At 46.5% G+C, this 22,476-nt stretch overlaps 1 protein-coding gene across 5 annotated transcripts in view; it reads right to left on the reverse strand.

The window, feature by feature from the left end:
- Positions 1–5,895: 5,895 nt before the first annotated feature.
- ARHGAP25 (Rho GTPase activating protein 25) overlaps positions 5,896–22,476 on the reverse strand; it is a 93,870-nt gene continuing 77,289 nt past the window's right edge. For all 5 annotated transcript variants that reach the window (XM_047781889.1, XM_047781888.1, XM_047781887.1 and 2 more), the window contains 6 exons: positions 21,643–21,775; positions 18,477–18,550; positions 16,581–16,702; positions 15,356–15,552; positions 11,652–12,187; positions 5,896–7,877 (listed from right to left, as the gene is read on the reverse strand). In XM_047781889.1, coding sequence (XP_047637845.1) covers positions 7,670–7,877; positions 11,652–12,187; positions 15,356–15,552; positions 16,581–16,702; positions 18,477–18,550; positions 21,643–21,775 — 1,270 coding nt within the window. In that variant the 3' untranslated portion in view covers positions 5,896–7,669. The remainder of the gene's footprint in view (positions 7,878–11,651; positions 12,188–15,355; positions 15,553–16,580; positions 16,703–18,476; positions 18,551–21,642; positions 21,776–22,476) is intronic.

The following is a 22,476-nucleotide window of genomic DNA, read 5'->3' on the forward strand; positions in this document are numbered from 1 at the left end:
AATACCTTACTTTTTTTTTTCAGGCCGCATCTGCAGCATACAGATTCCCAGGCTAAGAGTCTAATCGGAGCTACAGCTGCTAGACTGCACCACAGCCACAGCACCGCCAGATCCGAGCCATATCTGCGCCCTACACCACAGCTCACAGTAATGCCGATTCTTAACCCACTGAGTGAGGCCAAGGATCGAACCTGCAACCTCATGGTTCCTAGTCGGATTTGTTTCTGCTGCGCCACGCCCGGAACGCCATATACTTTTAAAATTTCATTTTTAAATAACATAAGGAGCTCCAGGATGAGAATGTTAATGCAAGGGTTTTCCTTTCCAGGGATGTACATAATGATGTATGCATTCGACTTAAAAACCTTTTGTAATTACAGTCCTTAGAGGAACACGTGCTCTTGGTGGTGGTGCCCCGTTTCTCACACTTTGGAATCAGATGGGACCCCGCCTCTCTTGTTTCCAGTTTCACGTTGGTTTTTGCACTGCACTTGCATTTCATCAGAGCAACAAACAAAAGCCCAGATCCCAAAGATTTGATGTCATTGAAAGGAATGCCAGTGACCTGATGCTGAAGCTGGTAGTCTGTCGCCAGTCCCGTGGATGTTGAGCGTCTCTGTGTTTCCCTCAAAAGCTCAAAATATTGTGGTGGGTTTGGGAGTTTTCTGTGGCTCCTAGGGCAATACCTCACACAGTTTGGGAATCTCCCCAGTAATCAACTCACGGTGGACCAGGAACTCTGCTGAGCACTGAGGATCAGACGTAAATGCAGTAGGAATGGTCTGTGCCCTCTAAGTCTACAGGTTTGTGAATGACCCCAACATTAATCAATTAATCCTACCCAACATGCATTGCTATAAACTACAATGTAAGTGCAGTGAAGTAAAACCAGCGTGTGGCCCTCAGGACTGAGGGGAGGATCTATCCACCTTTGGGTCTCGGCAGCTGTTTCCTCTGGCAGCTGCAAGTCTAGAATTGTACTCAGCACCATCCTTCTTAAAACAATGACCTAGATGCCGGAAAAAAACAGTATGTCCCAAATTGGGGAACTAAAAATAACAATGTCAGTCTTTTCTTTTCTTTTTTAGGGCTGCACCTGTGGCATATGGAAGTTCCCAGGCTAGGGGTCAAATTGGAGCTGCCCCTGATGGTCTGTACCACAGCTATGGCAACATAGATCTGAGCTGCATCTATGACCTATACCACAGTTTGCAGCAACACAGGATCCTTAACCCACTGTGCAAGGCCAGGGATCCAACCCACATCCCACAGAAACATCCTTAGCCTGCTGAGCTGCAACAGGAACTTCAATCATGTTAGTCTTAATGAGATGCATCCAAGAGGGTCAAGGGTGCCCTTACCCACCTCAGCATCTCCTTGTTACCTCTGATTCTCAGGGACCATGTTCAGAGGGGGCTCTCCAAGAAAGCCTCCTCCATTCAATAAGGCTTTTGCTATAAATCCTAGAGGCTGAGCCAGGGTGAATATCTGGGACTTTTAGGATAAATGCCTTTTGGCTGGTTCCCAGGGAAGCAGAAGTTTATAGCCTAGAAGCAGGCTCTCTGGCATCTGTGCCCTGGGCCCCCATGAAGAGATCTGTGTCTTTTACACTCACAATGCGTAAGGAAATGAAGAGGTGGCCTCTCTTGCCAAACCAGCTGTGCAGAGTCACAAGACTCTGAGAAGGCAACACTGCAGGGGAGGGTTTAGACCTCAGCCTCTCATCCCCTAGGCCAAGGCCCCACCAAAACATCCTTACCCCATAATCTAGCCCAACCTCCAGCTGATGGAGGCATGAACCTAGAGCTCCCACTAGTGGCAGGAGTGGGCCACCGGTAGCTTCTTGAGCCTTGCCTTGTACCCACTCTCTTCCTCTCAGGTGTGAACTTCCCTTATGCTTGACGGTGGCTTCCAGTAAATCTCTGTTTCCAGTTGGCCAAACTTGGCTCTCAGTATGTGAAGCAGACTCATTTGCCAAGTCAATTCGTCAGAAGAACAATTCACCCAATTACCAGAGACTGAAGTGTCCATATAGGGCCCAACTCCATCTCTCACCCCAGAAGCTGTCAGAAAAGTGTCCTCCTCTGAACACGAGACAGTTTGCAGAGTCACAGTAAAAGGCAGGTGAAAAGCAGAAGCAAGTTTATTTTGCTATAAAAGGGGGATAGGGCTGTCGAGTTCCAGGGGTATTGTTAGGATTAACTCAGCTAATACCAAAAAAGCAGGTGATATTCAGCACCCAACAAATGTTAGTGATTATTACCATCATAATAATTATCAGTTTTAATTTCACACATGGATATAAATTATAGGTATTAAACTGTACATTTGATGGAAGGTGAAAATAACCGTTTAAATAGGCATGCCAGGAAAAGAAGAAAGGTAGCAATCCCCAGGGCCAATTCAGTGCTCCATACCCTTGGTCTCACCATTTACACAGGGAGGGGAGAGGGGCTGGAGATGGAGTTCAGTCACCAATGGACAATGATCTAATCAGTTGTGATTATGGAATGAAGCCTTCATGAAGCCCCAGACAACAAGAGAGCTTCGGGGTTGGCGCATGCGTGGAGAATACCAGGAGATGGTGGAAGCTCCAAGCCCCTTCCTATGTGCCCTGCAGAATGTATCTCTTCCATCTGGCGGTTTCTGAGTTATGTCCTTTTATAATAAACCAGTGACTAGTGAGTAAAATGTTTCTCTGAATTCTGTGAGCCGCTCTAGCTAATTAACCAATGGGGTATTGGAAACTTCTGTGGGTCAGAGGTACAGGTAGCAACATGGACTTGCAATTGGTATCTGATGTGTTGTGGGGAGGGGAGCTGTCCCAAATGCCTTGGATTTATTCGTGACTCAGCTACTGTTACATTGAAATTGTTTGGTTTCTTCAGGCTCAGTTTTCCCCATCTGAAAAATGGGTTTATAACAGAAATCCATTTTCTAACTTGTAGGCACTTCTTATCCTAAAAGAGTGTACACGTGATAATCCAGCAAGTAGGGAGGTCAGAGAGTGTAACTGTGTTGAGTAGAGATGGGAGAGGAGAGTGGATAGATTTAATATTAACATTAGTCACGAGTTGAGCCAAACTTAGCAGTTTAGCAATGCTGTCTGAATATTAGAATTAACTGGAAAGGTTCTTGTTTTCTTTTTCTTTTTCTGATGCACCTGCAGCATACGTAAGTTCCTGAGGAAAGGATAGAATCCAAACTGCAGCTGTGACCTATGCCACAGCTGTGGCAATGCCAAATCCTTAACCCACTGTGCCACAGCAGAAACTCCCAGGACTTTTTTTTTTTTAAGAAAAAATGTCTTAGGCAATACCCCCAAGATTCTGATTTAGTTGATATGGGGTAGGATCTGAATATCAGATCCTTAAGGAGATTCTATTGAGCAGCCAAGACTGAGAACCACAGTCTTAGGACAGCATTGGTCATTGCAGAGGAGGTGGAAAAGGTTAGGTGGGTCTTGGTTGTGATCAAGAATTCAGTCCAGTTCTATATTCTAGAAGCTTACTAGCTTACGTTTAATGAGTTTCACAGGGTGGTCATGGCCTGAGGGGGAGAACTCTCAGGTAGAACCCAAGAGTCGAAAGAATCACTGAACAATGCTCAGAGGAACCCTCAGAAACCATCTAACTTTAATCCCCTTCCTCATCGCTGCGTGAACCCCGGCAACTCCCTTGTCTCTGAATCTTGGTTTCACCATCCACTAAATGCACAGGTTAAATAGACAAGTTCAAGGGTATCTTCCAGTGTTGTGGTTCTATGGTCCTAAGATAGTTTTTGGGCATCCCAGGAAAGAGATGTTGGCATTGCATGTCCATGTTGGTATTCTCTGCTCGTTCCCTGTTTGACGTCACACAGCAGCTCTCTGTTGCTGACAAGATGCCAGCCTTGAGCAACAGCTGCATCTCCATCCTCGCGGCCTCAGCTTCACGCAGCCTTCTCTTACAGGATGAAAGCTTCCATGTAGTTCCTGTAAAGGCAGCCAGTTTGAATTGCAGGAGTAGTTGCTGCGATGAGAGAGCTCTGCTCCTGGCAAGCATACCGCCTGACCGCTGATGCAGAGGAAGTGGTGGAATGTGGAAGTTTACACAACGTCAGCGCACACACATCCTCCCATCTCAAGCCGGGAGCCCAGCCACCAGCTGCTGTGCCCTGGTGCCCCTTGTCCTCCCCTTCTCGATGGTCTCTGCGTGGGACTTAAAGAACTGGTCAGAGCAACAACAACAAAAGCATTTGCTGCTTGCATCTCTGCAGGCTCTGTCCTTGTCATGTCACGCTCCATCTCACCAGGGCACAGATGGACCAAAACCCATTGGAAGAGAATTGCTCTGGCTGAACATTTGTGTCCCCCCCCCCCCAAATTCCTATGTGGAATTCCTAACCCCCTGAAATGATGGTATTAGGAGATATGGCCTTTGGGAGGTAAGTCATAAGGGTGGAGCCCTCACGGATGGCATTCATGTCTCATGAAAGAGGCCCCACAGAGCTCTCTACCCGCTTCTGCCATGGGCGGATACAAGGAGAAATCTGTGACCCGGAAGAGAATCCTCGCCTGACCCTGATCTCAGACTCCAGCCTCCAGAACTGTGAAAAATAAATACCACGCCTGGTCTGTGGTATTTTCTTAGAGCAACCCAAGCGGATGACGACAGGAAGCATTGTGGCTAAGCCCCTAGTACAAAACATCCTACTCAGCACAGAAATGGGTGGAAAAACCATCAGCTCTGCCTCACACTTAGGCGAAAAAGCCCTGATGTGTGCCATGCTTGAGGCTGTAAGGAAATGAAGAATGCTAGTGGGAAGAGGCAAGGGGTTTTAAAGTGTGTTCTGTGGGCATTCCCGCTGTGGCGCAAGGGGATTAGTGGCGTCTCTGCAGGACCAGGACACGTGTTCGATCCTCGGCCTGGCACAGTGGGTTAAAGGATCTGGCATTGCCACAGCTGTGGCATAAGTCACAAAGGCTGAGATCTGATCCCTGGCTCAGGAACTCCATATGCCATGGGGCGGTCAAGAAATAAATAAATAAATAGGTCACGTGCATACGGCAGAACTTTTGACGTCTCAGTACCTGTGCAGGTAGAAGAGGGGGGACAATGAAGGGGGTCAGTGGCTGGAAAAAGGCAGATTCAGTAGATCCTGCCTGTGGGAGGGCTTTGAAAGTAAACGGTGGAAGCTCCAGGGTTCAACACGGCATCAATGACATTGGTCAATCAGGTTCTGCCTCCCAGAAACTGCCTCCCAGATCCAGGTGAGGCCTGGAGCTATGCTGCCATGCATCGCATAGGTGGCCTTTTATGGGGGGAAGGGGACAGAGGTCACCATCATTAGACCCCCCATCTTCTTCCCCGGCCCTTCCTTGGACTCATGAGGGCCTAGGGTCCTGCAAAAACTCGGTCACGTGTCCTCCTCATAGAGAGGGTGACCAAGGAGCAGGTAGTGGCAGCTTGGGCCGGACAGTTCCCTCCTCCTTGTGAAGATGAATTGACACCCCAGCTTCCGAAACTGGAAGGTCACTCTGTTATCTTGCGGTCCTGGCAGGAGGCGTGGAACGAGAGGCATTGCCTGACCAGGTAGGGGGCTTGGGGTTCCGATGAGAGCCTTACACGCAGCCCAAGCTCTCTCTCCCAGGCCCAGCAAGGTCCTAAAACACAGACCCCCAAACAAACAGGCCTCAGGACTTCCTCTTTGTGCCTTCAAACAAGGGTTCCCCTTTGGAACTGCAGAGCCGGCTACTTCTGTACTCAAGTCTCTATTAGCATCTGAAGGGTGAACATGAGGAGCCCTTGGGAGGACACGGCACCCACTCCTGGCAGAGCTGCAGACACTCATCAGAGCACATTCGGTGTCAGGAAGCATTTCTACGTTTGCTACCCTGTAACTGAAAAGCAAAGCCCAGGATATCAAATATTTTATTGCTCTATTTAATAAAGTTCTACATCAGTCTCCCCGCCTCCCAATCTTCTGTCAGCAGACCCCTGCAAGGATGCTCTCGATGTCATCCTTGTCCTCTGTCAGTCTGGTCCTCAGGGGGCTGAAGGTGGGCAGAACAAGACTGAGAAACACAGATTCCCATCCCACAACCCCAGTCCATCCATCCTCTTTGCCATGTGAGTAATACCTCATGGCCGAGGGCAGGGGCCAATTAGCAGAGTGAAGGAACACAGAGCAGATGAGCAAAAAGCAGAAAACAAAGGAAGGAAAAAAAAAGGAGTAACAGAAGAGACACAGATGCTGGGAAAACCTAAACTCTCACTGTGGTGACTAGAGTTTCCAAACCACTGATTCAGCAGCGTGGCTTCAAGAGCTCAAGGAAATTTATGGGAGCAATGGGACCAAATACATATAACATTGATACAGGTATCACCTGCTGGGAAACTGGGCCGGAGGTCTCCAGACCTGAAAGCACACTTGAGAATATCTCCTTGTATTGGTTTGTATCTCCTCATCGATCAATTTCTGTCCTGTGTATGTTTTATGATATATAATTTATAAATAAATAAATATACCTAGGTTGGGCGGGTGTATGCTCAAATATTTTCTGTTGAGGGGGTACATGGTCAAAAGAGCTTGGAGACCACCTAACTAGAACAACGACGGAAACCACTAAAGACTCCCCCATGCTACCTAGCCAGCCTGGGGCCTCACCGGGGCCTCTGCCAGCCTGGCTTAATGTGGAAGGAAAAGTCAGCTTTTGGCTGGAAAAGCTCATCTTCCAGCTTTTCTCTAGTGCCTCAGGGGCCTTTACAGGGTAAAATCAGCTGCATTTTGGTGAAGCAGAAACCAAAGTTATTGTTTGGAGCCACACCCCCAAGCAGCCTCTAAGGAAGTCCCACCACAGCGGGCCCGCCCTTTGCCACTGTGGCTTTTGAAAGGCAAATGGGGTTGGAAGGTGGCCTGTGCCTTGTTCATCAGGCCACGTGCCCAGAGAGGGTGCATCTGTCCCAAGGCAGGGAAGCCTTTTACTCTCCTAGAAGAGTTGTATGGATTACCAACAGTCCTGCTGCTGCTGCTTTTTTTTTTCCCCCTTTATTTGAATACAATTTTCTAGTTGATGCTGCTTTCATAAATACAGTTTATTGTTTGCTTTGTCTTCATCTAACACTAATTTTGACTTTCCAACCCTGGAGCGTGTGCACCATGGTGGGGGTGGCAGAATGGGGTGGTGGCTTCAGTAGGTGCCCAGAACACAGCGCACCATGGCCAACTGAAGAGCTGGCTATCCCTTCCTAGCCCTGTGTCTCAGAGACACCCAGAGGCCATCTGACTAGGTGGGTGGTTCCACACTGGAAACAAAGAGCGAACGCCTCAGTCTAGCCTCGATTGGGGGCAGCCTGTTGCCTGAGTCCTGGCCTGTGGCCTGGGTCAAAGTCTCCAGTAGATACAACCATCCAGCCATGGGAGGTGCCTCTGCACTCAGCCCAAGACCGGGGGAAGCATGCAATCCTTTCTAATACAGCCCCAGGGGCTCAGAGAGGTCCATTCAAGTTTCCGGTCACTCAGCCTCCTGCAAACTCCACTGATTTATTTCCTGGGAAATGTGATGTTTCCCCCCACATGTCCTCTGCCTCTTAAGGAAGTCACGCTGCTACCCAGTCCTCAGGTAGCACTGAGAAAGGGAGCAGTGCTGGGTCTTTGCAGGGCGGTCCCTCTGGTGCTCCTGGGACCCTCAAGCGTTGGTCTTGGGCTCCTTCATCGACTGGACAAATTCCTTGACTTCCTCTTCCAAGGCCTTGTTCCTCCTCTCCACGTCCTCCAGGGAGCGCTCCACGTTGCGGAGGCTGATTTCCAAGGCTGCAGACTTCTTCTTCTCCTTCTCCAGTTCCTCATTGAGCCTCACCACCTTAGTCCAGACATCGTAATTTTCCTTCTCAAGGCTGCAAGGAAGGAAAGAAAAGAATGAAAGGACAGGGCGTGACCACTGGATGCTCCCCCCAGCCTTGCCCACAACCTCCTCTGTCCGTTTTACCTTCTGCATCACAAGACCCATCTCCAACCTGTGCCTCTGAGTACGGCCCACCCCCAACAGCGGGACTTTCCAGTAAACCCGAATGCCCAGAGCCTGTCCAAGGCCCTCTTTTGTCACTTAGCATCCATCCAGTACCATCTCTCCTATTGTTTTTCAGGCCGTTTTATGGTTTGTTTATCTCTTCTTTTTATGGCTGCATCTGTGGCATATGGAAATTCCCAAGCTGGAAGTCACATCCTTAACCCCACTGAGCAAGACCAGGGACCCGAACCCACAGCCTCAGAGAGACAGCATTGGGTTCTTAACCCACTGAGCCACAATGGGAACTCCTCATTTGATGTTTTATATGTTCCATCACACCATAAAGTCTTTGAATGAAGAGACCACCTCTAATATCTGTACCCCCAAAAGCACCTTGCTTCTGTCCTGCTGAGGGGAGATGTTGACTGATGACGGAACCCCATCCAGATCCCAGCACTTGCGCCTGCAGGCACATTCTCATCCTGCTTTAGTGTGGAGCACAGACCAGCACCTTCTCTAATGAAGGCTCCTGGGATCCAGGTTTGGAGAAAGACAGGGCACTGCCTACTGGGAGCAAGTGTCCCGCCCATCCCACCCTGGCATCTGAATCCCACTCCAAGTGTAGGATCTGTTGGATTCCTAAGTTTCCAGGCCTTTCCCTGTTACTGACCAACTCCCTAGTCTAGTCTCAGGTGTCCCTCTGTCCCCCTCCCCAGGCTAAGCTGAATTAACTTTTAGGAATCAGTACATGGGCCAGGTTTCAGCGAAAGGAGGGAATTTCAGGCCCGTGAGGAGACTGTGATTGGAAAGTTGCTTCACATTTCATTCTGTGAGGTGCTGCCTCTCTGCTACCCTACTCTTTTTTTTTTTTTTTTAGGGCCACACCCATGGCATATGGAAGTTCCCAGGCTAGGGGTCCAATCGGAGTTATAGCCGCCAGCCTACACCACAGCCACAGCAATGCCAGATCCAAGTCACTAGTACAACCTACACCACAGTTCATGGGATCCTTAACCCACTGAGCGAGGCCAGGAATTGAACCTGCATTCTCATGGATCCTAGTCAGATTTGTTTCCACTGAGCCATGATGGGAACTCCTGTCCTGCTCTTTTTTTTTTTTTTTGTCTTTTTGCCTTTTCTAGGGCCACACCCACGGCATATGGAGGTTCCCAGGCTAGGGGTCAAATTGGAGCCGTAGCCACCGGCCTATAGCCACAGCAATGCTGGATCCAAACCGAGTCTGCAACCTACACCACAGCTCACAGCAATGCCAGATCCTCAACCCACTGAGCAAGGCCAGGGACTGAACCCGCAACCTCATCATTCCAAGTCGGATTCGTTAACCACCGCGCCACGACGGGAACTCCTGCCCTGCTCATTTTATATGGAGACTGAGCTCCCCTTTGAGCCTATCCCTGGCTTCTGTCTGTCATCAGTGGCCTTGGCCCTACATATAATAGCCTCTCTTTGGAGTCTTGCCTACCCCTGCCTATTCCTTCTTAAAGCCAAATTCGTCTCATTCCTCTGGACTTCCATGCACTGCAAATTTAGTTTTCTTCTCTGAGCTCTCCACATCCCTCTCATTTAGGGGAAGTCTCAAGAGAGACACCAAGCTGGATCCTGACCACCACCTCCAACAGAGGGGTGAGATATGAGTGGGCTCAGGAGGCTGGCTGATCCAGGTTCAAATCCCAGCCCCACCCACGATTAGTTGTGCAACTTCTGCAAACCTGTTTATACTCTGGGAACCTTTCTTTCTGCTGTGAGATGGGGCTATTACCTATGTCATGGGACGCTTGAGGGGATTATATGAGAAGGAGTGCCTGAAGCACGAAGCTTGGAATAGGGACTGAAGCCTGTTCAATCTCCTCCACCCCCGCAGGGTGGGGTGGGAGCCGGGGAGCTCCCCGCCCTCCGACAGTGCGTTCAGAAGACATTGTTCCCTCACCAGGAGCAGCCATCTCGGCAGCAGCCAGTTCTCCCCCATTCTGTCAAGTTGGGCATCTTCCCCGGGGCTGCCTTGTCACCGCAAAGCTGTGTCACTGGGAAGACATTGCCCAAGCCCCAGAGTCTGCAAACAATTGATTCCTGGTTCTTAAACAAAAGAGCTACATGATGCTTCTAGACAGGCAGCCCCCTGTTGGGAATAATGGCTCGGGCGCACCACAGTCTTCCTTTCATGCACCTGAGTCTCAATGGGCTGAAAAGTACCCACAGTTGGAAAACAGGTTCACATTTTACTCCTTTTTGATTAGCATCAGTGTGGGCAAACCTGGACTGAGGTTTCCTCTCAGGAAAAAAATCAGTGGCATGAAAAAGATTTCAAGGAAATAGTTGATCTCCTCAAGCAAACAAATTGTGTCCGAGCACCTTAGGGATTTGGGTGAAATGGTGGCTGCTGCTTCTGTTTTGCTCCTCTCCAAGTCCTGGGCAGCCAGTGACCCTGATCTGGGGAAGCCTCAGTCAGGTCCGGGCTGCTCAGAAGCTCCACCTCTTAGGCTTTCGGGTGGCTGACCAGGCCTCCTGCATCCTCTGCTCCCTCACAACCATCACTCCCCTGTCCCAGCCACCACCGCTCTTCCTGGGCCAGGCCCCTTCCTTCCATGGCCTCTGCACTTTGGTTCTCTGTCCGGCCTGCTTTCCTCACCCCTTCCCCCAAACCCCAGGAGGACCTCCCTGGGTCCCTCCTCTCCTCCAGGCCTTTGCTTGAATGTCACCTTCTCAGTGAGGCCTTCCCCAACCCAATCAGCCTATTTAACATCGGAGCCCCTGTCGTGATGAACCCCCCCAACTTCCTGCCCTGCTTTATTTTTCTCTATAGCATTTCCTACCATCAGACAAAACACGGGTTTTAATTACCTATCTGTATGGTCTGTCTGTTCCCCCTAGAAGGAACAGTCTAGAAGCAAAGGGACTTTTGGTGTGTTTTGTTTAGTGCTGTTTTCCAACAGCTGGGATGGGATGGGGTCTGGCACACAGTAGGTGCTCAAGAAATATTTGTAGAGTTGACAAATGACATTCATATGAAAAACTTCAAAAGCTCCTCTTCATCTATTAAGGCATGTGGATGCTTAAAGACCCACTATCTGGAAAAAGCTGATTGAGCTACTTAAGCTACAAACTAAACTTTTCATGAATTTAATCTAAAGCTTAGAGTTTTCACTAATTTATGCATCTCCTCATTCCCTTTACCCTGTTCCTTTTTTAGGCCCAACTGCTGTAGATACTTTATTCTACAAATTAAAGTTTTGTAATGTCATTTCCTTGGCAGAGGAGAACAGTCCCTACCGTTTTTTTTTTTTTGGCTGCATTTGTGGCATGAGATTGAAGCCACACCACAGCAGTAACAATGCCAGATCCTTAACCTTCTGCACCACCAAGAGACTCCTCCTTTGCTTTTAAGATGTAAGTTGAGTGGCTGCCCAGGCCCCTCTGCAGGTAATTTTTTTTTTTTTTTTTTTTTTTTAGGGCCACACCTGCAGCATACGGAAGTTCTCAGGCTAGGGGTCAAATCGGAGCTGCAGCTGCTGGCCTACACCACAGCTTACGGCAATGCTGGATCCTTTACCTACTGAGCAAGGCCAGGGATCAAACCCGCATCCTCATGGACACTAGTCAGTTTTGTAGCCTGCTGAGCCACAATGGGAACTCTGTGACTTACTTTTTAATCTGTTCCTCATACATTTGCTTCTGTGTTTGTATTTCCTTTCGCAGCTCCTGGACCAACATCCTCTGCAAAGATTCGAGTTCCTCTTCTCCAGAGTTCTTTTTCCCAGGCCTGGCTTCGGAGTTTGGGCTGCCGGGAGCATCTCTCTTGGAGTCATAGGCCTGGGAGGACAGTGCATCGGCTTTGTCCCCAGGGGACCCAGGCTGGGCAGGGACATTATCATAGGTGGAAGTCCGCTGGGCATCGAAAAACTGTGGCACACCTTGAGACATCGTTCTCCTGTGCCCTTCCCCTGCCTTCGCCTCCGAAGATGGTGAGCAGAACTCATTTTTAATGACCTCCGTTTTGCAGCTGTTGGCACCTTGCAAAGCTGACGTCAAGAAGCATTTCCGGTTAGGGAGTGTCTGAGTCCTTTTTCGGGATTGCATCTTCCAATCTCCTGGCTTTTCCTTGGACGCTTTGATACTGTCTTCTAGACACTCATCATTTGGCCGTTGTCCAGTAGGACTGGTTGCGTCGGAGTCGCTGGTCTAGGAAAAAATAGCCACAGATGTTACATGGGTTTTACCCATACGTGTCATGTTCCCAAGATAAGGATTAGGAAAGTATCTCCTGGCTGTACCCATGAAATTCTAGAAAACCATCTCTTCCCTTGTCACATTAGTTGATTATCTGTGCGGCATTTTTTTTTTTTTTGGCTTTTATTTTTTTGGCTTTTTAGGACCGCACCCGCAGCATATGGAGGTTCCCAGGCTAGGGGTCTAATCAGAGCTACAGCTGCCAGCCGACACCACAGCCACAGCAACGCCAGATCCAAGCTGCATCTGCAACCTACACCACAGCTCACGGCAACGCCGGATCCCTAACCCACTGAGTGAGGCCAGGGATTGAACCCACAACCTCATGGTTCCTAGTCAGATTCGTTTCCACTGTGCCAAACGGGAACTCCTGTGTGGCATTTTTCAGAAGGATATTGCACTTGAAGGAACTCATGCTCTGGAAGTGAAATGTTGACTAAAATCAACTGCTTACAGTAAGGGCCCCAAAATAGTTTTTTTTACATAATCTTAGAATGCAGAGGCTTTCCTATGACCAAAGTCCAGAAGCCAGAAAAGAAAAGTCTGATAAATTGAACCCACATGGATTTCTATGATTTCCCCCCCAAATTAAAAATAAAACAGTGATCACCAAATGCTAAATCAAAAAGAAGTGACAAAGTGACAAAAATATTTGCAATGCATATCACAGACAACAGGCTACTCTCCCTAATATACAAAAATCATAAAAACTGTATAGAAAAAGACCAAAAACCAATATAACTACAGGCAAAGAACAAGATTAGGGAGTTCACGGAAGAAAAATGCAGCTAGCCCTTACACATAAGAAAAAATGTTAGGACTCTCTTGTAACAGGAGAAAGTCACATTAAGATTAAATTACTGGAATTCCCATCTTGGCGCAGCGGAAATGAATCTGACTAGGAACCATGAGGTTGCAGGTTTAATCCCTGGCCTCGCTCAGTGGGTTAAGGATCCGGTGTGCTGTGAGCTGTGGTGTAGGTCACAGACACAGCTCAGATCTGGCATTGCTGTGGCTGTGGCTGTGGCCAGCAGCTGTAGCTCTGATTAGACCCCTAGCCTGGGAACTTCCATATGCCATGGGTGAGGCCCTAAAAAAAAAAGACAAAAAAAAAAGATTTAAATTACTGAAATACCAGTTCTTACCTATCAGATGGGCAACCCCCCCAAACTCTGACAACACACTCTGCAGGTAAAACTGTAGGGAAATAGGTAATTTTATGCATTGCTGATGGAAGTACAAAATGGCACAACCTCTATTTAACAAGTTTAATCAGAATTACATATTACAGATCTATTGACTCTCTAACTCAGCAATTCCACTTCTGGGAATTTGTCTCAGACATATATCTGCTTGAACACGAAATGAATCATGGTCAGCGTAATTCACTGCATCCTTATTTGTGGTACAAAGGAATAAAAATAACCTGTTCATCTATAGGGGTCGGGTAAGTAGATCATGGTACAAGCACAGAATGAAACACCGTATCCCTGCCAAAAACCTGAGGTTATATGAAGTTGCTGGCTATGTATTGACATGAAAAGGTCTCCAGGATGCATAGAAAAATTAAAGATTCAGAGTAGTGTGTGTGTGTGTGCATGTGTATGTGTGTATAGAGAGAGAGATAAAGTATGAGCATGTTGCACTTTGCATAAAAAGGAAGATACATAACTAACAGTCATATCTGCTTATATTTGCATAAAGGAATACTGGAAGGATAAAAAGAAACTAATAGAGGCAGGGAAGAATAAGGTGGGGAGAGGTAACAGAGGGAGCAGGAGTTCTAAATGCACATCTTTTTCTTTTGTTTTGACTTTTTGGAATCATGTGTCTATATTTTAGATTAAATTAAAAAGAAAAACAGAAAGATTGAGCCCTCAATGTAAAATCAGAAAATCAGGCTGTCCATCTAATGCTTCTAGCTCATCGCCTGCTTTAGCAGCCCCACCTGGAGTCAGAAGGACGAGAGCCCTGCAACACAAAGTAGATCTTAGTCCCACTCTTTACTCTTCGAGTGCCATCACCTTCGGCCAGCTGGTCAACCTCCCTGAACCTCAATGTCTCTGCCATGAAATGTGGATGATAAATTCTGCCCTACAGAGTAATGGTGAGGACTCCAGATCTATCTATCTAAGTTCTCCAGCACAGTGCCTACCCATTACTGCTCACAGTGTTACAATAAATACAGAAACCTGTCAAATGAGCACAACAATGGCTACTCTAAAGGACGGCTAGGATAATTTAATTCTATGAAATACAAATATTTGGAAACATTAATTTGATTTTAGAGTATTAGCAAGATGCACTGTGTCTAGACAGGCATCATCCATGAAAAATCACACCCACCACTACCTTTTTTTCAATTCTTTCTTAATCATCCTCAGGATTAACAGTACTGAAGGCAATTGACATTTGCTGGCCAACCGGAAATTTCAAATTCATTTCTTGGTTGCATGTGAAGAATCAAGCTGCTATAAAAAGTTCACATATTCTTTTAAAAAAATTATCTCTATAAATACCTAAAAATATTTAAGCTTTGTAAATCAGTGGCCTTAAATAGTCTACATTTCAGAGCGTGCAGAGTTTTTTGACATTGTGAACGTGAGCCCCAACCCTCAGTACAAACGAGGGGGTTGACATTGCTGAGACAGTTTATCAGGGAATGAGAAATATTCCACAAACACATCACATACTCTGAGAAAAGAATCACGTTTCATGGTTTAGCAGGAAACCAGTTCTCTCCAGACTTTCACCCGGAATTTTCAACAACTCTCCCTAAAACATTTACACCGTGGTATATAATTTCCCTGTTGAACTTTCCTGGACTGCAGTCCAAAGGGTTTCCCTTATCGGGTGGGCTTCAGTGAGGACTGCCATTGCCTAGCCTTTCGGGGCATGGGCACACACGTCACTAACCCCACCTCCAGGATGCCAACTGAAACTAGATTTTGCAAGAGGCCAGGCTTTTAAGATGCGTTCAAATGGGTCTGTACAAGTTGTGCTCACTGCCACAGCATCACCCAGGACTCCCCACATTGTCACCCCAGAGCAGCTCTTACACAGAATGAGCTGGATTAAAGGAAGAGTTGCTTAGAAGGAGGAAAGCTTTCTGTACCTTACCATGTTATTGATGCTGTCTGTCCTAGAAATTGGAGGGTCCTCAGAGGCATCCCAGCCTACAGAGCTTCGTGCCACTGGAGGTTTCTTGGGGTCGTTTTTGGGGGCAGGAGGGGATAAGGGTGCATCCTTAGACTTGGGGAAGAGGACTTCATGGTCTCTGATCATCATGGTCATCACTCTTTGGATCTGAGGAGTCCCTGAAAGAAAAAAGAAAGAGGTTTGTAGTGCTGGACCATAGGGCCAGGGGCAGGCAGTCCTCAAGAGCGTCCATCCATGGGATGTCTCTAAACTTGGCTCTAAAACCACACAGCCCCAAAAGACCTCATTTTGCTCCTCAGAGGATCCTTTTTAATTGCTGGGAGCATGGGACTGTGGTGAAAGGAATGGGATAGAATGATACAGGAGTGGCGTGAAAGAGGGTCATTTTCGGAGTTCCTGTCGTGGCTCCGTGGTTAACAAATCTGACTAGGAACCATGAGGTGGCAGGTTTGATCCCTGGCCTTGCTCAGTGGGTTAAGGATCCGGCGTTGCTGTGCCTCTGGTGTAGGCCGGTGGCTACAGCTCTGATTCAACCCCTAGCCTGGGAACCTCCATATGCCATGGGAGCAGCCCTAGAAAAGGCAAAAAGACAAAAAAAAAAAAAAAAAAGAGGGTCATTTTCAACCTATAATCCTCTGGATTGGTCTTTGATCAGGAAATAGGAAATATGGTAGGAAAGAACATGAAGACATCCTTCTCTCCTGATGTGGTCGTCACCATGACATATGATTTCTTACTGCACACAAAGCAAATGTGTGCCAGGCACACTGCCTTCCCCACCATAGCAGACACCATACTCTATGGAAAGACTCTTGTTCACCGAACAAAGACACAGACCGTCTCAGAAGGCTCTTCAGCACAGCGCTACAAGTAGCCCTTTTGTGAGGTGCCTTATAAAATCACACTCGTTTGCTCTCTCTGGCTAAGGATGTTTAGAAGTAATAGAAGACTAAGAAATTGGCTATTTCCGTGCTAGCTATCCTACTATGTGACAACTGGTAAATCGGTCTCTGCTCTGCTGTGACTTGGAAAAGGGACATAATTGCTACCATGATTATTTCACAGGGCTGTCTTACAGCTCAGACAAGACCATCAAGTGAAAATGCCTGGCGAGTTGCAGAGCAGTTTGGTGGTGGTGTCACTGTTACTTCCTCTGCACTTGCCTTCCCCACGGGACCAGCCATACCTCTCATGATCACAGCGGGGTCTTCAACTTTTGACCTGATGAGATTCACACCAATTACAGTAGCCAGATTGTCCACGCTCATCTTGTTAACTCCACAGTTCAGCTGGATTTCGTGGAGGAACCTGTGGACAGCCAGGAAATCCAAGAATAGGAAATAAGAAGTTGCCAGGAAGAAGCACTTTCAGGTACAAACCGAATCTTGGAGGCGGGTCCCAACTCTTTCCTTCTGGTCTCAGGAATGGAACCAGTCTGCACTGACTACAAGAATTGAGCTTAGCCCTGAAAGATTCAAGATTAAGGAAGAAGAGAGACAAAGCAGCCCAGCTGCTGTTGGTGACATTGGGGTTCGGGGTTGGTGAAGAGTCACTTTGCTAGGAGGCAGGGTCTGGTTCCTGGGGCTAAGAAAAGATAAGAAGAATCAAATGGGTGTTTGACGGCTCCTGATCTTGACATGATAGGTTTATTTCCCAGGCTCTAAGCACCTGTCCCAGATGAGTCTTCAGAGAAGGAAACTTTATCATGAGAAAGTCTCAGAAATAGGAATTCATGGTGCCTCCTTTCTCTCATTTTCAGGTTACACCACCAAGCATCTTGAGTTCTCAGTGTGTGCTTAAAAATTAACAATGAATTTTTGCTGAAATTCTACCCATTTGAGGCATGAAGCTCTCAGATTCGCTGTTTAAAAAAAAAAAAGAAGAAGAAGAAAGAAAACCTTGAGAATATCATTAAGGAATTTCTAAATACTCTCTAAAAATTATTTGTAAATGAATAGGCTGAAGCAACATAAAATTCCGAATACAGAGAAATTATCAAATAAGTGGTGGGGTATCCAGATGAGGAAACATTATGGGATATTATAGAAACATTTATAATCTTATTTTATGACATAGGAAAATGCTCATAGTACAGCATTTAGCCAAAAAAAAGCAGGATACAATTATATATATAATTCTAATTTGGTATAAAATTTGTTTCCCTATATTCATATTGATGCATGCATAGGTCTAGCCTAGAGATAAAAACATTCAGAAGGAAACACACTCAAGTATTAATAGTGACTTTTGCTGGGCGAGGGGATTTGGGGTCATTTTAATTAATTTACAGTATTTTGTACTCTCCTGGTTTCCAAATCAAGCATGTATCTCTTTCATAACCTAGAATCTACAAAAGATTATTTTAAAAAATAAAGATAAATTTCAGTAATATCTGGCATGGAGATCCAGCCTCCCAACTCAGCCAGATATGGATCAATCCACATGCTACATGTTACTACAGAGATGGCATCCAGCAGGTCCTCAGAAACGGAAATAAGAAAGGTGCCCTTGGAGTTTCCACTGTAGTACAGTGGGTTAAGAACTCAACTGCAGCAGTTCCAGTTGCTGCAGAGGTGCAGGTTAGATCCCTGGCATAGCACAGTGTGTTAAAAGATCTGGCATTGCCACAACTATAGCGTAGGTTACAGCTGCCGGTCAGATTCAGTCCCTGGCCGGATAACTCCATATGCTGTTATGGCCATTAAAAAAAAAAAAAAAAAAGTGGCCTGGAATGAATGCCTCTGGATGCTACATTATGGTCCAGAGTTAGGAATATGGGAGATAACTCTAGAAATAGAATAAGGATTTGGGGTTCTGATGCATGTCCCAGGACTCTGGGCAGCTCTGGGACAGGCTTGTAGGAGGAAGCATGTTCATTTTATGTGCCCATCAGATTTTCAGGGGACCCTTTAAATAATCTTGTGGACACAGGAAACTACCTCAGTGCTGCGTGAATAGAGCTGACCTTCCACAGGTTGGACCAGGATCTCTTGGGTTCACAGAGATACTCTTTCCTCCTCTAACAGAGGGCTTCTCTCTGGTGAGGCTGAAAACTGTGGTGTGGACACCAGAGCGCTCTTACCTGCAGATGTAGCTCAGGAGGCTATAGTTGTCTCGAGGAAGGATGGAGAGCTGCTTCACCAGCTCCTGCTGAGCCTGGGAAGAGATTTTGAACACCAGTAAATGAGCCTGCTCTCTTGCCGGCAATGGGACCCTGCAACCTAATTGGTGTATCTTTGCAGAAGCCACACATTGGCAATCGCTCCTGTTCCTATAGTTTCGTGCACTTTTTTAAAGAAACTTTTCCTTTTAAAATAACTATAAGCCCACAGGAAGTTGCAAAAATAGCATAGAGAGGCTCATTGTTTTGTACAGTATATTTTTTTATTTGTCTAAAAGTATACCCCTCTTCCCCAACTCCCTCTAAGGCAAGAACTGTTTGCAAACCACACTCACAATAATGGTTTGCCTGATGAATGCTAGAGATGTAACCCTCCAATAAAGAATTGTACCAGTGGGAGTTCCCTGGTGGTCTAGTGGTTAAGGACTTGGGTGTCACCGCTGTGACTCTGGTTCAATCCTTGGCTCAGGGACTTCCACATGCTGTGGGCATGACCAAAAAATAAAAAGAATTAGACTAGAACCAAACACCCCCAAGTCACTTTAAAATTATTGAGAGAAGGAGGATATTTTTGAGAACTCAGGCTTCAAGCAATATGGTTTTGCTGGGACACAGACCAACCTGAGGACAGGTGAGAGGTCCAAATATTCTAGGTCCATGAGGACCACGAAGATAGGAGATAGTCATACAAGGAAAGCGTGTGCCAGGAAGAGGAAGAACAGGGAGTTTTCTTTGTTCTTTTCACCTGTGGCCCTGTAGGGTGTGTAAATCACGGTCTGCCACATCATCATTGCAAAAGGGCACCAGTGCACGTGAGACACACAGACCCTCCTCTAACCTGAGAAAATGCACCCCACAGCCTGTCAGCCTGCAGGTGGTGACTCAGTGCCACACCTCTGGATCTAGAACACCCGCTTCATACTGAGTCCCACCTCTTCAAATAAGTCAAGTGAATTCATTGCCAAGATTGCTGGAGACTCACTCCTCCCAGCTACTGCCCCTGACACATTTTCACCTACGAGTGAGGCTGTGATCCCCCCACCCTGTCCAGATGTGCATTAGATTAGAAACACTCCAATATGTCAGGATTGAGAAAAGTTGGGAGAAGTGGGTCTAAACCGAGGAAGTTCAGGGGCGAAGTTCAAGAGTGAGAATCTCTCAGCATTGCATCCATGACCTCCTTCACTTTCTCTGAAGCAGTGAGACCAGATGCCACCTGTTCATTGTTTCAGCCAGCTTTTAAACCTAATTCCATGAAATTGTATTCTTTTCGCAAAGGTGAGCTGATACACTATACAAAGGAGATTTTCCATCTCCTCTTCGAACCCACCCCAAATTCATGAATCACACACAAAATATCCTATACTAGATCATGCAACCTAACTGGGGGCTTGAAAAATAGCTACAGCAGCTCTAGTGTGTGAGCTGCCTCACTGTCACGCTTTTCCTTTCCTAATGTTGAAATATAAAACCGCCTTTTTTCTTATGCCAGGGTCTACTCAGATCATGAGGCTCTTCTCTCTCCATCAGGACAGAAGTGGCTTTGCTTTGTTCCAGGGCTAGAGCACCATCTCTTCAATGATTTAAAAGAGAGATGGGAGAGAGAGAGAGCTTTTTCTGGATACTACAGAACAAATTCTAAAATAAATCGGAGAATAGGGAGTTCCCGTCGTGGTGCAGTGGTTAACGAATCTGACTAGGAAACATGAGGTTGCGGGTTCGATCCCTGCCCTTGTTCGGTGGGTTAACGATCCGGCGTTGCCGTGAGCTGTGGTGTAGGTTGCAGACACGGCTCAGATCCCGCGTTGCTGTGGCTCTGGCATAGGCCAGTGGCTACGGCTCCGATTCGACCCCTAGCCTGGGAACCTCCATATGCCACGGGAGCGGCCCAAGAAATGGCAAAAAGACAAAAAAAAAAAAAAAAGCAGAGAGTAAACCCCTAGAATCAATAATTGTAAAATGTCATTCACTTGTGACACATACCCCTTAGTCCTCAAAACAATCCTGTCATTATGAAATTTGCCTCAGCTTGTGCCATCCAATAGCCACTTGTTACACATGTCTCTTTAAGTACAAATTTTTAAATAATAAAATAAAATCAGAAATGTGATTCCTCAGTTGCACCAACCACATTTCCAGTCCCTAGTGGCCATGTATGGCTGGTGGTTACCACACTGGATACTGCAGTTATGTTACAGTTCCATCATTACAGAAAGTTCTCTTGGTCTAAGTAAATAAACTGAGTCTCAAAGAAGACGCATCATTGGCTAAACGGCAAGATCAAAGTTAAATTCACTGCCAGTTTTTTCCATGCACCACTTTGCCAGAGAAAGCTTTTAACATAGTAGTGCTAAACACTACCTTCCCCAAAGTGGGGAAGTAGACCTCTATGTTAGCTGTGTAACACAAAAGCATTCGTGAGTCATTTAATTTCACAAATCTTGGTTAAAAACCATAAAGGTTTCATTATTGTTGGCTGGGTTTTATTAGTTTCTTTTCCTGGTTGGTGAGTTTGTTGAACAGGACTCCAGTGTGGTGATGGGTGACTATAAGGCCTTCAAGGAAATAATCTATACAAGGATCAAGACTCCTGGGTTGAACTTGTGCATGCCACCTGCAACACTGCAAGCGTGATGCTGCAGACAGGACTACAGACCCTACAGGCAGTTGCAGTTGAAATGAACCAAGAAAAACTCCCATCCTTCCTCTCTCTGGACCACATGTCCATTGCCTGCCCATGTCTGACATGCATGGTCATCCCAGAGCTAGAACATTCAGAACGCTCACTTACCCTCCAGGTTGGTCAATCTTTGTGTCTCAGTGGGTCTCCGCCCCAACACATTGCTTGAAACCCTTCTCAGAAACATCTTCCTTCTCATACTAATTTTAAAGTGATTTGGGGGTATTTGATGATAGCCCAGTTCTTTGCTAGAGTGCTACATCCCATGAAGGCTATCACCATGATTGGCTTCATTGGTCTTTTATTGCTGAGGAAGTTCCAGCGTGATAAAATATCTCAACAAAAGTTCCGGGGTCCCTGATCCACTGTTGTTTGTCTATCGGCAGAGTGTCCTGCAACCATCACCTTCTTCCGAAGCAAGACAACTAACTCTATTGAGATACAAACCTTTGCCTCATCTGCATTCATGAGCTGCCCACACAGCAGGAACCCCTCATACTGGCTCCAGGGAACCACTGGTTCTGGGAGGTCTCGGAGGTAGAGCTTCAGCAGGGAGGCCACTGTGTGCACATCTGTATCTCTGGAAGAAAAGAAGCAATGCTTTTGAAAGCAAAACTCTAGGGCTCTTCTCACCATCACCCTCCTGCCCCTCACGGTGATTCCCTGAATAAAATCTCAGCTTCCAAAGGGAAATTTTGCAGAAGCATAGAGTCTGATAAAGATGTATCTGACCAAAATATTTTTGCTACTTCTCCTTCTGGAGTAATAACCCCCAACACCTTTTCCTTTATCTCTTCTACCTAATCGCCTCAAAGACAAGGTCTGCTTTTCCATTAAACCTGTTAAACTATTCTAGTCTTCATTGCTTTCTTCTTTCTCCAAATCACTTTACCTACTTAGTCTCTAGTTTTTGAGTTTCAAGTATATGTATCATATACTTGAAACTCAGTAGTGAAGAAATATTTGTTCATTTTTTTTGTTTTTGTTTTTGTTTTGGTCTGTTTGTTTGTTTTTAAGGCTGCAACCACGGCATGTGGAAGTTCCTAGGCTAGGGGTCAAATTGGAGCTGCAGCTGCCAGCCTACGCCACAGCCACAGATCTGAGCCATGTCTGCAGCTTATGTTGCAGATTGTGGCAACGTCAGATCCTTTACCCGCTAAGCGAGGCCAGAGATTGAACTTGCATCCTCATAGACATTATGTTGGATTCTCAACCCACTGAGCCACAACGGGAACTCTTGTATTGTCTTTGGCTGATTGCGTGCTTTAAGTGCAGAGTTGG

Source organism: Phacochoerus africanus, chromosome 5, assembly GCF_016906955.1.
Source record: "Phacochoerus africanus isolate WHEZ1 chromosome 5, ROS_Pafr_v1, whole genome shotgun sequence".
In the NCBI taxonomy this organism is placed as follows: domain Eukaryota; kingdom Metazoa; phylum Chordata; class Mammalia; order Artiodactyla; family Suidae; genus Phacochoerus; species Phacochoerus africanus.